Source organism: Diabrotica virgifera, chromosome 3, assembly GCF_917563875.1.
Source record: "Diabrotica virgifera virgifera chromosome 3, PGI_DIABVI_V3a".
Taxonomy (NCBI): Eukaryota; Metazoa; Arthropoda; class Insecta; order Coleoptera; family Chrysomelidae; genus Diabrotica; species Diabrotica virgifera.
In genome coordinates, this window is record NC_065445.1 from 150,861,024 (window position 1) to 150,877,139 (window position 16,116).

At 35.8% G+C, this 16,116-nt stretch overlaps 1 protein-coding gene across 3 annotated transcripts in view; it reads left to right on the forward strand.

Moving 5' to 3' along the window:
• The window catches only part of LOC126882104 (zinc finger protein 239-like), a 103,270-nt gene extending 96,554 nt beyond the window's left edge, over window positions 1–6,716 (forward strand). For all 3 annotated transcript variants that reach the window (XM_050646952.1, XM_050646954.1, XM_050646953.1), the window contains exon 3: window positions 4,357–6,716. In XM_050646952.1, the coding sequence (XP_050502909.1) occupies window positions 4,750–5,820 (1,071 nt within the window). In that variant the 5' untranslated portion in view covers window positions 4,357–4,749 and the 3' untranslated portion in view covers window positions 5,821–6,716. The remainder of the gene's footprint in view (window positions 1–4,356) is intronic.
• Window positions 6,717–16,116: the final 9,400 nt, after the last annotated feature.

The window sequence follows — 16,116 nt, forward strand, 5'->3', positions numbered from 1 at the left end:
GCAGGGAACGAAGACGATTTAATAATACCGTCTCCTATCCTCTGAGCTATCGGAATGTGCAAAAAGAATAAAGCTTCTAGCAAAGCTTGCTATTGCTTTTATGAATTAAAACGCCATAATACATGGCATTGGAGCACAAATTCGTCAAAACTTCCGTGATTCGAATCCAAAACTTCCGAGGTCTCCCTCTCATCAGTCAGTCGAGCTGGTACTACAAATTAAAGATGACTGATGAGAGGGAGACCTTGAAATATCGATATATCAGTCTATTGGTACCAGTTGAATCACGGAAGTTTTGACGAATTTGTGCTCCAATGCCATGTATTATGGCGTTTTAATTCATAAAAGCAATAGCAAGCTTTGCTAGAAGCTTTATTCTTTTTGCACATTCCGATAGCTCAGAGGATAGGAGACGGTATTATTAAATCGTCTTCGTTCCCTGCCATCAAAAGAGATGGCGCCTCTGTAAGCTGCCACTAGAGTGGCGAAATTTTTGGAGACGTTCAGAGAAACTTCCGTGATTTAATTTGTAGTACCAGCTCGACTGACTGATGAGAGGGAGACCTTGAAATATCGATATATCAGTCTATTGGTACCAGTTGAATCACGGAAGTTTTGACGAATTTGTGCTCCAATGCCATGTATTATGGCGTTTTAATTCATAGAAGCAATAGCAAGCTTTGCTAGAAGTTTTATTCTTTTTGCACATTCCGATAGCTCAGAGGATAGGAGACGGTATTATTAAATCGTCTTCGTTCCCTGCCATCAAAAGAGATGGCGCCTCTGTAAGCTGCCACTAGAGTGGCGAAATTTTTGGAGACGTTCAGAGAAACTTCCGTGATTTAATTTGTAGTACCAGCTCGACTGACTGATGAGAGGGAGACCTTGAAATATCGATATATCAGTCTATTGGTACCAGTTGAATCACGGAAGTTTTGACGAATTTGTACTCCAATGCCATGTATTATGGCGTTTTAATTCATAAAAGCAATAGCAAGCTTTGCTAGAAGCTTTATTCTTTTTGCACATTCCGATAGCTCAGAGGATAGGAGACGGTATTATTAAATCGTCTTCGTTCCCTGCCATCAAAAGAGATGGCGCCTCTGTAAGCTGCCACTAGAGTGGCGAAATTTTTGGAGACGTTCAGAGAAACTTCCGTGATTTAATTTGTAGTACCAGCTCGACTGACTGATGAGAGGGAGACCTTGAAATATCGATATATCAGTCTATTGGTACCAGTTGAATCACGGAAGTTTTGACGAATTTGTGCTCCAATGCCATGTATTATGGCGTTTTAATTCATATATATATATATATATATATATATATATATATATATATATATATATATATATATTTATATATATATACACACACCCAAACTTATATGGAATCACCATGTATTTCAAAGTAATATTTATTTCTTTTGAAAAAACTTGTTATTGTTGCGAAGATTAAAGGTTTTTATTGAAAATAAATAAATATATAAGACAATCGGATAGTACAGCCCGGTACGGTATAGATTATTTGCTTGAGTTGCAAGTTGAACGAAAATAAGTAAACGAACTTTTGCGTCCAAAAACGAAAATATGCCTTATGTGGGGTTATAAAACTTACAACGAGGAAAGATTATTGGTCTTGTGGAGAAAGTAATGTTCTCAGATGGACATAGCTGGAGAGCTAGGCGTAATACAGGGCGTTCTGTCCAAAACATATGCTAGGTAAAAGGAACTAGGAAAGCTCAAAAATACAGCAAGGGAAAGTCGCCAAAAGTAATAACGGCTCTCCACGATCATTTAATTGTCCAATCATCTGGAAGACACCCAACCATTTCTCATCTGCAGTTCCAAAGGCAGATTTTGGAAGCTACAGGTGTAACTGTTTCAGTTGAAACGATAAGAAGAAGAGCTCGTACCAAGAAGTATATAGCAGGAGACAGCTATGGGTTCCCGAGTTATCCAGGCAGCACAAGATTGATCGCCTAAATTGGTGTCTTCACCACCAAAACTGGAACATTGGGAATTGACAAAATGTGCTATTTTCAAAATCAGTCAGGATTTAATGTAATAAGATGGAAAATCAGATGACCCACGAAATCGTGTACTTAGAGGTCGAGGATGACAAGCAAGAACGAAAACTGTCAGATCTGTTCACAAATATACAAGGGGAAGTGTAATGGTATGGAGAGGAATTGTGATCCGTAAAAAAACTCCTTTAATTTTTATCCAATCAACTTTAATTGCTCACAGGTATGTTGATAACCTGTAGTCAGGCTCTGGAGAGGTGTAACAGGAGAAAATTTAATTTTATTGCATGATAATGGACCTCTACATACCATTAGAGTGACTACAGACATCATTGAAGCAGAAGCTGTCCCTTGTTTGGAGTGGCCTGCTTGCTCACCTGAGCTTAATCCTATAGAGTATTTGTGGGATAGGCTTAAAAGAAAAATTAGAGCTCGACGGGAGAATCCACAAAACACCGCACGGCTGGTACAAGCTGCTTTTAAAGGATGGAGCAACCTACCACAACAAAATGTTGATAATTTGATTAGGAGCGTGCCCACGCAAACTGAAGCTTGCATAAGGACTAGAGGTGATAACACTGACTACCACAAAATACAAAAAAAAATAAATAAAAACAAGTTAAACATTATTTGTTTTACATTGAAATTTTGTACGTTATTGACTTTAAAACAACTACTTTCAATTTGTTTGTTAAATACTTTATTGTTTTATTTAATTGTTATGTATTTGTTATTAAATTGCTTTAAAATAAATATTGTTTAACTTCATGTGTTCGTTTTTTTAAATTCGCACGGAATAGTAAGAAATATCAGATGATTCCATATAAGTTTGGGTGTGTGTATATAGTAGTCCAAGAGGTTGTAGAAAATGTAAAATGTGAATTTGACTATGTTGCTACCTCTAATTGTACATACAGTGTGTTCCAACGAAAATTTGACCCCCCCCCAAACTCAGTTACTAAGAGTTTCTTCACAAAAACACGTCAATTTGTATTGGAAGGGGGACGAATTTTCATGCTCTCAAATGTAACCCCCTACTGGCCCCCCAGTGTTTTTTAATTAGCAAGTGTAGTCGAGTTGCACATAATTTGAAAGGTAGTTTTTTTTTCTCTACACGACCCTCTATTTTTTTTTAAATTTGCGAAATAACTTTAAAGACAGTTTTGAATTTAACTAATTTATAATACATTTGTTAAGTCTAAAATTATTTTGAAACTTGTTATGTAAATTAAAAAAATGGAGTGTGTAGATAAAAAAATTACCTTTCAAATGATGTGCCACTCGATCACACTTGCTATTTAAAAAAAGTGGTGGTTGATGCGGTTACATTGGTATATGCGGAGGGTTACATTTAAGGGCATGAATTTTGCATGAAAATTCGTCCCCCACACATTATAAATTGACGATTTTTTTTTTTTAATTTTGAAGAAGCTCTTGGTTTCTGAGTTTCTAGGGTGGTAAAATTTTCGTTGGAACTGACTGTATATTTATGCGAAATGCATATGGCACAATTAAAAGTACAGCTGTTTCGCTACAATATGCAACTAACATCGAAAATCTTTGCCAGTTTAAAATACATATACACCTATGTTTTAACATACTTCAGACCTAGAACTTAACTAGGTGCTGCGCATAATGAAATTTCCCTCCGTTGGACCAAATGTTTTCCATTTTTTTTTTAGTAAAGAAATCAATCCGGACATTTCTCATATCCGGACGCCAATCCGGACTGTCCGGACGTATGGTAACCCTAAGCATAGAGCTTCAGTGAAAACGCGCCATCGGGTTCTATTTTGCGCTAGGGCCTTCACCTCATTCCAAGACTTTCCTTGACTTCTTATCTCGTCCATGATGGATCTTCTCCAAGTTTGTGCCACGTTATAGAGTTACATAGTTATATAGTTCAATAGGAATTTTATGGGACACGTACCTCGTTATAAGCGAAACCTCGTAATATCCGTGTTCGTTGTAGAGAGAGTCCGCTGTATATATGCCAAAATATCGTAATTTAAAAATAAAAAACAACCCGTTTTGGTATTTGTCCTTAAAATCGCTTAAGTATTTGTCCTTAAAATCGCCAAATTACGAAATAACGAATTTATCCCTTTCATTTGCACCATATTGTATGTGTATTATTGTTACCGTTTAACGTTATGTAGGACATTCCAAAACACCCCCAATAGGTACTAATTCTTGTGTCGATCAATATCTTTATTTCTACATTATTTAAGATTTTTAGTGCCAAACGTAATGAGTTTAGCAAATGTTATTAAATATTTTCACTGATTATAGTAATCTTATCAAAATCTGTTACACTTTTTTAATTTTAGGCTTTAAAAAAAGAAAAAAAGGAGTGCGAAATAATTCCCTATCAACGTCAGTAGAATTTCTTTGTGATAACGATAAAGAACAATATACTTGTGACGTTTGCTTGATGCAGTTTCCAGATCAGAGGAACTACCACCGTCATATGGTTAATCATACTGGTGAAAAACCGTTTCATTGTGCAATTTGCCCAAAACAGTTTTTTGGATAAAAGAAGCTTAACGTTGCATGCCCGTATTCATACCGACGAGAAGCCATTTCATTGTAGAGTTTGTCCACAAAGCTTCAAGCACGATAGCTCCTTAAAAGCCCACTTACGCACTCATTCCGACGAAAAACCGTACCAATGTGAGATTTGCCAGCAAAGATTCAAACACGAAACCTCATTAAAACCACATATGGCTACACATTCTGGCGAAAAACCATACGAATGTGAGACTTGCAAAAAACGGTTTTCGGATAAAAGAAGTTTACTACGTCATGAAGTTATCCACACTGTTTCCGAACTATTTCACTGTGAAATTTGTAAGCAAACATTTAAAGTGGAAAACTCATTGAAAATTCATATGCGCAGTCATACTGGAGAGAAACCTTTCCAGTGTGAGGTTTGCCTAAAGCAATTTAGTAATAATTGTAACTTGAAGCAACATTTCAGACTTCATAGTGGTGAAACGCCGTTTATTTGTGGAGTTTGTTCACAACAGTTTGTGTTTAAAAGGTCTTTGAAACGCCACATGGTTAGCCACACTGGAGAAAAACCATTTCAGTGTGAAGTTTGCTCTAAACAATTTACAGATAACAGAAGTTTAGAGGCTCATATGTGCAGTCACACAGGTGAAAAACTGTTCCAATGTGAAATCTGCTCTCAAAAATTTACTCAAAAAAGCTCGTTAAAGACTCATATGCGTACTCATACTGGCGAGAGACCATTCCAATGTGACATTTGCTCGAAACAGTTCTCAGATAAAACTTATCTAAAATATCATATGGGTACTCACCAAAAACCCTTTAAATGTGAAACTTGTGAGAAACATTTCACAACGAAGCAACAATTGGACGAACACTCACATGATTATATCAGTAAAATAACGTTTCAGTGTCATATTTGTTTTAAACAATACACCAATAAGTCATACTTAAAATCGCATGTGCTAACCCACACTGGGGAATCGCCATTTTTCTGTAATATTTGCTGTAAATCGTTTTCGTTGCAGTTTACTTATGACCGACACATGCTAATTCACACTGCTGAAAAGCCATTTCACTGCGACATCTGTTCCAAGCAATTTTCGGACAAAAGCAGCTTAAAACGTCATGTAACTATTCACACCGATGAAAAGCCTTTTGAGTGTGAAGTATGCAATAAGCAGTTTAAAAGGAAACATTGCCTTAATCGACATATATTAGTTAAGAGCCATTACAAAGTTCCTGAAAGTGACACTATTGCACCTGAAAGTAGTATAACCTAACTGTTGTTAAAACGCATGGTTAACATACAAACACATCAAATTCAGGGTTGGCAAAAACCAAGGTTTTGTCCAAAAAACCAAAAAAGTCAGGTTTTTTGCTTTAAACCAGGTTTATTTGATACAAAGCATTATAGTCTAAATACTTTAAAAACGAATAAATTATTTTATAATATAATAGTAATAAGCAATGAAAAAATGATTAAGGGGATGGGTACGTATTTTCGTCTGCAATGCTATTCAAATGGAGATTCATTTTTTTTGAATCGTGAGAAAACTAATAAGTATTTTTGAAAAATTTAAACTCGGAATGAAAGATTACATTCTTACCGAGGGCCGAAACTCCCTGAAAACTTCTACAATGTTTATTTTAATAAGTTACAGGGGTGAAAAACTAAGAGAAAAATGTAGTGTGATTTTTAATTTCAAATATCTCATTCAAAAGAAACTTTTTATTTATTCTAAGGGACTTTGGGCCCTCGATAATAATTTGGTCTTTCATTCTGCGTTTAATTTTTTTAAAAATATTAGTTTTTTCAGGATTCGAAAAAAAATGGACACCATGTCCATGGTCGTATTTTCCAAATCGAACATTCGCTATCTTTGTCATACAACGCACTGAGTCAAATAGAATTTGATGACAAGACAGTGACAGTTTTAAATATTTGACATGGCATCGGGAATATTTTGAGTTGTTGATTAAATAATATTGATAGTGTATTAATTTGATAAATAATTGATTTAAGACGAACTTAATAAAAAGTTATTTATTGTTTATTATTTATGGAAGATCCCAGCAGAGAATACATCAGGATATATTCTGTGATCCAAGTATTTTTTTGTTAAACATTATCAAAATTGTAAGCGTTCCATAGTAACAATATATTATTAAAAAATCACTTTAACACTTTTCCTCTTTTCTCGATCGAGTATTAGTTTTTGGTGTACATATAAATTATTACAATCACTGAATACATAGTTAGTGAAAAAATGATCACATTTACTAACTGAATTAATAATTGGCAATTATACAAATAACAGTTATCCAAGAACATTCAAAAGCCATCTCTTTAAAGTTAATGATGACATTGTCAAGTAGAATGACATTCTAGTAATGTTTACATATCCATACCAGTGTGAATTTTACTACACGTAATTTGCCGTGTAAAGACAGAAAAAGTAGGGATAGCCGTAAAATATTTGCGAATTATGTACCGATGGCCTTAAGACAAAAGTTACTTTTATTTTTATTTACACACACAAAAAATGAATAGAACAAAAAACACATCTTCAAACTTAATAATATTCAAAGTAACTAAGTTCGAAAATACAAAAATATAATTTATGTATCTCCATTTTCTTCATTTGCGGCAGATGTATTAAAAACTTTAAATAAAAACACCAGTTTGAAGGCTTTCCTGTACCCAACCTGTTTCGAAGTTTCGACTGCACTAGCCCAAAGGAAGAAAAAATTATTTCAACGCTTGCCGAAAACGCTTGGGCTGTGTGAAGTTCTTCAATAAAATTAATGATGTTAGTATCAATATTTTTGTGGCTTTTCCACCACTCAATCGGTGTCACTTTCGAAGTGACACTGTTTTTGAAAAGGTACACTTTTTGCCTGAAACTTTATAATTATTGGCAAAACGTCAATTTCAGAATACTTTTTTTTGCGACGTCCAATGCTTTTGATGTCTCTTCCTGTGTTAAATATAAGTATGGAGATTTTTCCCTTGTGTCAACCATAATATGTGATAACAAATGTGCTTCTGTCATTGCCATTTCATACCGACTTGAATTTTTTTATACATTCCTCATTTCCAGTATTTCTGCAATAGGGGACTTGCACATTTTTTTATTACATATAATAATGTTCAGTTTTGTTTAAAAATGAGATTTCCAAAATTTCACGCTTCAAAAACTTGCAATAACTTAGAAATACAAATTTAAACTCTTTTGCGGTATAAAATAATTCAAACGACCCGTGACGTCACACAGTTTTATTATATAGTTATGATTATGGTTATATTTAAAGTATATTCTTCTTCTCTTTCTTTAGTTTATTGGCCTCCACCTACTTGGGTATTTGGCCAGCTCATCGTCGCGGAATAAGGGAAAATATTTATATTATAATGATATTTATTGTATGTCATTGTAATGATATACCAGTTTGTTGAGATTGGAGTTTGATACAGTTTTTGAAGGAAAGGAAAGAAGGTTTACAATGGAAAATAAAACCATTTTGTAAAAGTACAAGTTTTCTATGAATAGTTCAAACGATCAAAAACACTTATGACGTCACATAACTGTATTTTCTACTGACGTTTATAATGTCTAATTTAAAATTATATACAATTTTGTTTACTTTGTAGGTGCAGAATGTAAACATATAACCGGATGACGTCACGATGCGTTTTGGGTTGGGTGGTATAATTTGAATTTTTAATCGTCTTTGGGGGCCAAACGAAAGACAAAAAAAAACTTTTTTATCTTTGATACGTGTTTTAAATTATGTTCTGTTGTGATTTATAACATTTTTTTCGAATTAAAAATTTTATGCAAGTTCCCTATTGTTTTCAAGCTCCTTCCAGCACGTACAGAATCACTAATGTATTACTTTGTTTTGAAAAAATCACAAAAAAACCAGTTGGTTTTTTTCTTAAAAAACCTATTGGTTTAAACCTTGGTTTAAACGATGAATAAATTTAAATATATTTTTATATAAAACAAATACTTAAATATTTTTTTGTGTTACAATATAAGTAAATTTGAGTATATTTTTTTGTTGTGAATGATCGTAGAACAAATCGTGTATACCTACTATTCACATTTAATTGCCATTATGATAATCGTATTCTATACCACATTTGCCGCTACGCGGCTCTTGTCGTATCCCTCATACTCGCATCATAAAGACCATCATTAAATGCTCATTGCAGAATATACTAATATATTATTGTACTACTATTATTAAACTGGATATAATGTACGAAAAATTGAAATATTGTAATTAATGTACCGGGTGTCCCAATAAGAATGGCTCTCGGCCATATCTCAGGAACCGTTTATACTACAGCTTTGAGAAAAAAATTTTATAACAAAAGTTGCCCCGAGAAAAGCCTGGAAATTATTTTCATAATTGTAAGTCCACCGCTAGAGGGCGTAATTGAATATCAAAAATTAAAAAATCGAAATTTTACAAAATTTGCCTAATGAAAGGGCACTGGAAATCCAATCATCGTATTCTTCATACAATTCTGTGCATATTTTATTTCACAAGTTTAAGTCTACCTGTGCAAATAAAAAGTGGGGGTGAGTGGGAACCTTGTTATGAAAAAATCGCTGTAAGTCCGGTTCTGCTTAATCGATTTTTACAAACTTGGTCTTGTTGAAAACAGCTCTTTTTCGTCAATGAAATACTTATAATTTGGAAACAGCCTATTACGTAATATGCCGGCTAGAAGGCGCTATTTATTTTTTTTAGAAATCTAGTTTTCTTTGGAAAATATTAAATACAAGTACAGTGGAACCTCGATAAGTCGGCCCCCGATAACCCGGAAGTCCGGCTAACCCGGACCGATTTTCATCAGACAAACATTTCAACAATAAAAATGTATGTATTATGTTAAAACATTTTATCTGTAGCCGCTTCTGGAATGTCTTAAAAATATCGAGTTTCATTGGTAAAACTTGGCTTTGACCATAATATAATGTAAAAATGACTCATGGCACACGGCGGCAGAACGTTCATTATCCATTATCGGGCTATCGCAAACAACAGGCATCTTTTATTCCTTTATTTATTTTCAACTGTCTTTTAAAAAATTATTTTTAGAACAATGGTCTTTTAAACTTTAAACAATGAAAGAGCCACTGTTCTTAAATAACATAACATCGCATGGCAGACGAAATTGACACAACCGAAACTGACTGAGTTTTTTTACCTAGAAATGAACTCTATCTATACTGTCTATACTACAACTATAATAGGTAAGGTAGATGTGTAATATGAATAAATAATTCATGTTGTTTTAATTATAACGGACTTTATCTATAAGTATACCGTATTTTATTAATTTTTACAATGCTCTCCGGCTAACCCGGATTTTCGATAACCCGGATCGGCCGCGGTCCCGATTAATCCGAGTTATCGAGGTTCCACTGTATGTATTTTTTCCTGTAGTACAAAATTAGACCAAATTAGCAACAGAATTCCGAAAACCGCATGTCGATACCTTTTTTCTATCTCGAGATATCTCTTTTTTTTTTGGAGGTGTCAATCTTCTTAAGACTTCTGGAAAGGTGTCCCAGGTGTGTTGGATTCAACTCTCTACGCCTAACCGTAGCGAGCCGCCTACCAACTAAACTCACCTCCTCTTTCTCCAACCAGCGGGCCAGGAACCGACCTTAGCGGGCATAGCTCTGACCCACCAGCTTTCCTCGTCACCCCCATCTAGCACTCTCTGCGTGCGCTCTGTGACTGTCACGACAACCCAGTTTCGCCACCCCATCCACGCATGCAGCCAGCCAGGGTCCGTAAGGCAACCGACCTATATGCATGATAATGGGTGAGGGGGCGCGACCACGCTATCATCCCATCCACCGTAAACTGGCTAAGAAGTACTAAACGGTTAGTGAGAACAACTAAACTTTCATTCCCCACCCCTGTAGGAGTGGCCCATTCATCTATACACTCACAACACAAGATATAAACACATGAAAAACAAAACATCTAACATTTACTAACACTAGGATTAAAAATTCTTTTATTTTAAATGACTGCCCCGGCAGAAGTGGGAGTTGTATATTGGCTACCCACCCCGGTCGCCGCGAAACTACACTTGTTCAAAAGAAATACAAACAGATTATCTTTGTTGAAGTCTCCTCTCTCTTTCTTCCTTATGCTTCATCGTTTCAGTGACAAATCCAATGATTAAGTCAAACATTTTTTCATTCATAATGGCTTTATGCATTAATTCTTGGGGCTTACCCAGAGGGGACCCATCCTCAGCTGCAGCAAGGTTCGCCCTGCATGATATACAGGGCATACGAATATCACGTGGTGCGCGTCATGCACCACTCTACACTCGGTACACAGATCGTCTTCAGTCTTTCTTATACCATATGTATATAACCGAAAGGATCCATGCCCCGTCAAAAATTGTGTGAAGTAATAGTTAACGCGCCTCTGTCTGCATTCATACCACCTCACTACATCAGGGATAAGGGTCCTCGTCCAGGCGGCTTTGCCTGTTTCTCTTGACCACTGATCCAGCCAACTTTCCAGGCTTCTTGTTCTTTCTTCTGGTCCTGAACTTATAGATCCGTTACCCCTTCGATGCATTCGTGCCCTCTCCTCTGTCAGAATGTGCACCGGCACAGCTCCGGCCACTACCTGTAGGGCAACTATTGATACGGTTCTGTACGCGCTACACACTCTGATCAGGGGTTTTCTTTGCGCTCTGAGAAGCATGTCTCTGTATTTTTCTTTATTTACAACCTCATGCCACACTGGGGCCCCGTATAATATTATTGACATAATGGATTCTAGCATTACTGCCCGTTTGTGTAATCCAGGGCCTCCTATATTCGGCATTAATTTTTGTATGACTGAGGTCCTTGCCTCCGCTTTCCGACATGCTTCCTGTATATGTGGGCCGAATGACCTTCTGTCGTCGAAGATTATTCCCAAATACTTAACTGTTTTTTGGGGTTTTAGTTCGGAGCCTCCGAACCGAAAATTAATGTCTTTTCGATCCCGCCGTTCCCTCAAGATAATTATCTCAGTCTTTTCTACTGCCAATTTTAAATCATTGTTATCTATCCATTTCGCGGTTTTTTCTATTCCTGTGTTTATTTTATGTATGATGCCCCGATTCGTGTCGTCCTTGGTTAGTAGGGCTAGGTTGTCTGCATATGCTATTGCCCTTACTCCTTGTGTTCTATTTACCTTTAGTACCCCATTGTACCGGGTGTCCCAATAAGAATGGCTCTCGGCTATATCTCAGGAACCGTTTATAGTAGAGCTTTGAAATAAAAAATTTTATAACAAAAGTTGCCTCAGGAAAAGCCTGGAAATTATTTTTATAATTGTGGGACCACCGCTAGAGGGCGTAATTGAATATCAAAAATTAAAAAATCTAAATTTTACAAAATTTTCCTAATGAAGGGGCACTGGAAATCCGATCGTCGTATTCTTCATAAAATTCTACGCATACTTGATTTGACAAGTTTAGGTCTATCTTTGGAAATAAGAGGTGGGGGTGAGTGGGAACCTTGTTATGAAAAACTGGCTGTGAGTCCGGTTCTGCTTAATCAAATTTTGCAAACTTGGTCTTGTTGAAGATAGATCTTTTTCATCAATGTAAAAGTTATGATTTCGAACCAACTTACTGAGTAATATGCCAGCTAGAAGGCGGTATTTAATTTTTTTTCAGAAATCTAGTGTTCCTTGGAAAATATTAAATACAAACATGCATTTTTAATACCATATTACAAAATTAGCAACAGAATAGCGAAAACCGCATGTTAATACCTTTTTTCTATCTCGAGATATCTTACAAAACGTGTAAATTTAAAAACATAACTGTTACTGTCACCGGTAAACGAAATAATTCATTAAAAGTAGTGTGCTATGGAAACAAAGAAACATTTTCCAGCTCTCAACGTATATTAGGTCTTTTCAACGCTTCTCATTTGTTTCGAGCCTCGTTCATATCTCGTATATTAATATTATACACGGATTATACGGCATATGACAGAGGCTCGAAACAAATGAGAAGCGTTGAAAAGCCCTATTACAAAGAAATAAAAACAACTATTTAGTGATGACATAAACGTTCAAATTTTTGCCCATCATTTTCGTTGCAAACATTTACTCTTTCAAGAGTAGATTGAACAGCAGTCTCAATTTCTGCTCTCGATATGCTTTGAATGGCGTTTAGTATTCTCTGGATAATGTATTCTAGAGTAGTGTATGATGGGCAACAATTTGAATATTTAGGTCGTCACTAAGTAGTTCTTTTTGTTCTGTGTTATATTTAATTTTAATAGTATTGCTTCTCTTTATATTGTTGTTTTAATTAATTATATTTTTATACGTTGACATCTGGAAAATGTTATTTTGTTTTTTTCCACAGCACACTACTTTTCATTAACTTAGTTTACCGGTGATAGTAACAGTTATGTATAAAATTTACACGTTTCTCGAGATATCTTGAGATAGAAAAAAGGTATCGACATGCGGTTTTCGCTATTCTATTGCTAATTTAATCTAATTTTATAAAGTATGATTAAAAATGCATACTTGTATTTAATATTTTCCAAAGAAAACTAGATTTCTGAAAAAAATTAAATAACGCCTCCCAGCTGGCTTATTACTTATTAGGATGGTTTAAAATTATCACGCTTACATTGAAGAAAAAGATCTGTCTTCAACAAGACCCAGTTTTCAAAATTTGATTTAGCAGAACCGGACTTAAAGCCATTTTTTCATAACAAGGTTCCCACTCACCCCCACCTCTTATTTGCAAAGGTAGAGTTAAACTTGTTAAATCAAATATGCGCAGAATTTTATGAAGAATACAATAATCGGATTTCCAGTGCCCCTTTATTAGGAAAATTTTGTAAAATTTAGATTTTTTTATTTTTGATATTCAATTACGCCCTCTAGCGGTGGACCCACAATTATGAAAATAATTTCCAGGCTTTTCCTGAGGCAACTTTTCTTATAAAATTTTTTATTTCAAAGCTCTACTATAAACGGTTCCTGAGATATGGCCGAGAGCCATTCTTATTGGGACACCCGGTACAATATGTTCCATAGTGTGGGCCCCAGGACTGACCCTTGGGGTACTCCAGCAGTCATATTCATCTTATTTTTCTTCGTTATGCATACGCTTCTTTCCGATAGGTAGTCCTTTATTATATTGGACATGTAATCCGGGGCCCCAGCTCGACAATCCTGTCGATGATGAGGCCCCAGTTCGCCGAATTGAAGGCATTTTTAATGTCCAATAGAACAAGTACCACCCACCTCTTTCTACTTGTTTGTGCTGCGTCTCTAATCCAGATCGCTGCGTCTACTGCTGATCGACCTTTTCGAAATCCGAATTGTTGACTGGATAGAGCTCTCTCACTTGCCAATACCCCTTCCAGCCCCTTCTTCACAAGAATTTCGTAAAACTTGCCAAGACAGTATAGAAGGCATATCGGCCTGTAAGAGGATGCCGATCGGGGGTTTCCCAGGCTTGAGTAGCAATACAAGATTTGCTTCCTTTAATTCCCTGGAAAACTCTTGGTTCCGCAGTAGATTGTTAAATACTCTTCTGATCAAACCTGGTTTCTCTGTTGCTATTATCTTCAGTGCCTCAGGTGGCAGACCATGGGGGCCGGGAGCTTTTCCCGATTTGATTTCCTGACCGGCGGCTTTTATTTCTTCCTCCGTAAACTCTTCCACTACCGTGGGGAAAATCTTCATGAAAGCTTGCTCCTCCTTGCCAGGAAAGAGAAGTTCCGCAGATTCACGCCGCTGGTCTTCGTCTAGTCTGTATGGGGCGATCATTTTGAGAGACTAGCAGAAGGAATGAGGGGGTCCATTTGGCACGGCACGGTGAATGACCTGTTATTGCCACCAGAAAGGATAGGGGACCCAATCGGCACGGCACGGTGAATGACCTGTCATTGCCATTAGTCAAGACCGAAAGCATATATGACGTTATGACGTCACCTTATACTTTTAATGTTAATCCTTTTTATTAACCGCGCAGTCTCGCAATTTTTTTAAATTAATTAAATTTTTAAAGTAAAGAACTGTCAATGAGTTGTCAGTGCCCTAGGAGCTAATATTGAATTTACAGAAAAAAATTCCAATCGAGAAAATTTTTGTTATACTCAGAGTTACTCCCTATATAGAACATTTTTGTTATAGTCAGAGTTACTCCCTGTATGTATAAAGGGAGCAAATGGCACGGCACGGTCAATAAACTGTCATTGCACTGTTTCAACAGCTAGGGACCCATTCGTCACGAACGGTCAAGGAACTGTCAGTGCCCTAAGAGCCAATTTACAGAAAAAAATTCCAATCGAGAAAATTTTTGTTATACTCAGAGTTACTCCCTATATAGAATATTTTTGTTATAGTCAGAGTTACTCCCTGTATGTATAAAGGGAGCAAATGGCACGGCACGGTGAATGACCTGTTATTGCCACCAGAAAGGATAGGGGGCCCAATCGGCACGAACGGTCAAGGAACTGTCATTGCCCTAAGAGCCAATTTACAGAAAAAAATTCCAATCGAGAAAATTTTTGTGATAGTCAGAGCTACTCCCTATATAGAAAAGTTTTGTTATAGTCAGAGTTACTCCCTGTATGTATAAAGGGAGCAAATGGCACGGCACAGTCAATAAACTGTCATTGCACTGTCTCAACAGCTAATATCGAGAGCACGAAAAAAACTTTGGTAGAAAACTTGTAGTCATAGTAAAAATCACCCTGTATAAATAGTAAAAGAAAAAAATCAAAAACACACTTATAAAAAATATATATCAAGCGGCTAATATCGAAATCACAGAACAAAGTGTGTATAAACCTTTATAGCAACCTCGTATAGTAAAAAATACACAAAGCAGATAATCTAGAAATTACGAAAAAAAGTCCATGTGGGCATAGTTATAAAAAATAGCTGAAATAATAATTGTACGTACTTAAAGTCACCCTAAATAAATAAATAGATCGAACAGAATATCACATAAAAATTTTTTAGAAAACTTTAGAGTTACCTCGTATAGTAAAACATTGACTCATAAAATATATACCAACCAGATAATAGGAAAATCTTATAAAAAATCATATACATAAAATCATAGAGAAATAGAAAATTAAACATGAAATTACCACTTACCATAGGTCTGTATAAAACATTTGTACTGATTTGTATCGTGATATTTTTAACTTCGCGATTGACTGGTGATGCATTATGCAAAATCGCCGGGTTTTTATATTTGTGCATTCCGCCAGGTCCAGACAATTTTATTACTTTGTTGTTGTTTTTAAAAAATTTGTTTTCAAAAAATTGTTTGTAAGATGCAATTTTTGGGAAGCCCGCAACATGCCTAAGGCGTTTTAATTTAATATAAAACTGGTCAAGACGGCGGGTACATTTATCAGTATCTCCTGTATCCAGCTGTATTCCATTAGTGACCAACAAAAAAATGTCCAGCGAAATTATGTTTGATGACGATTTAGATGTTACAGTACGTACTTTTGTTTTTATTTTTATGCCTAATATGCTGAAATTGA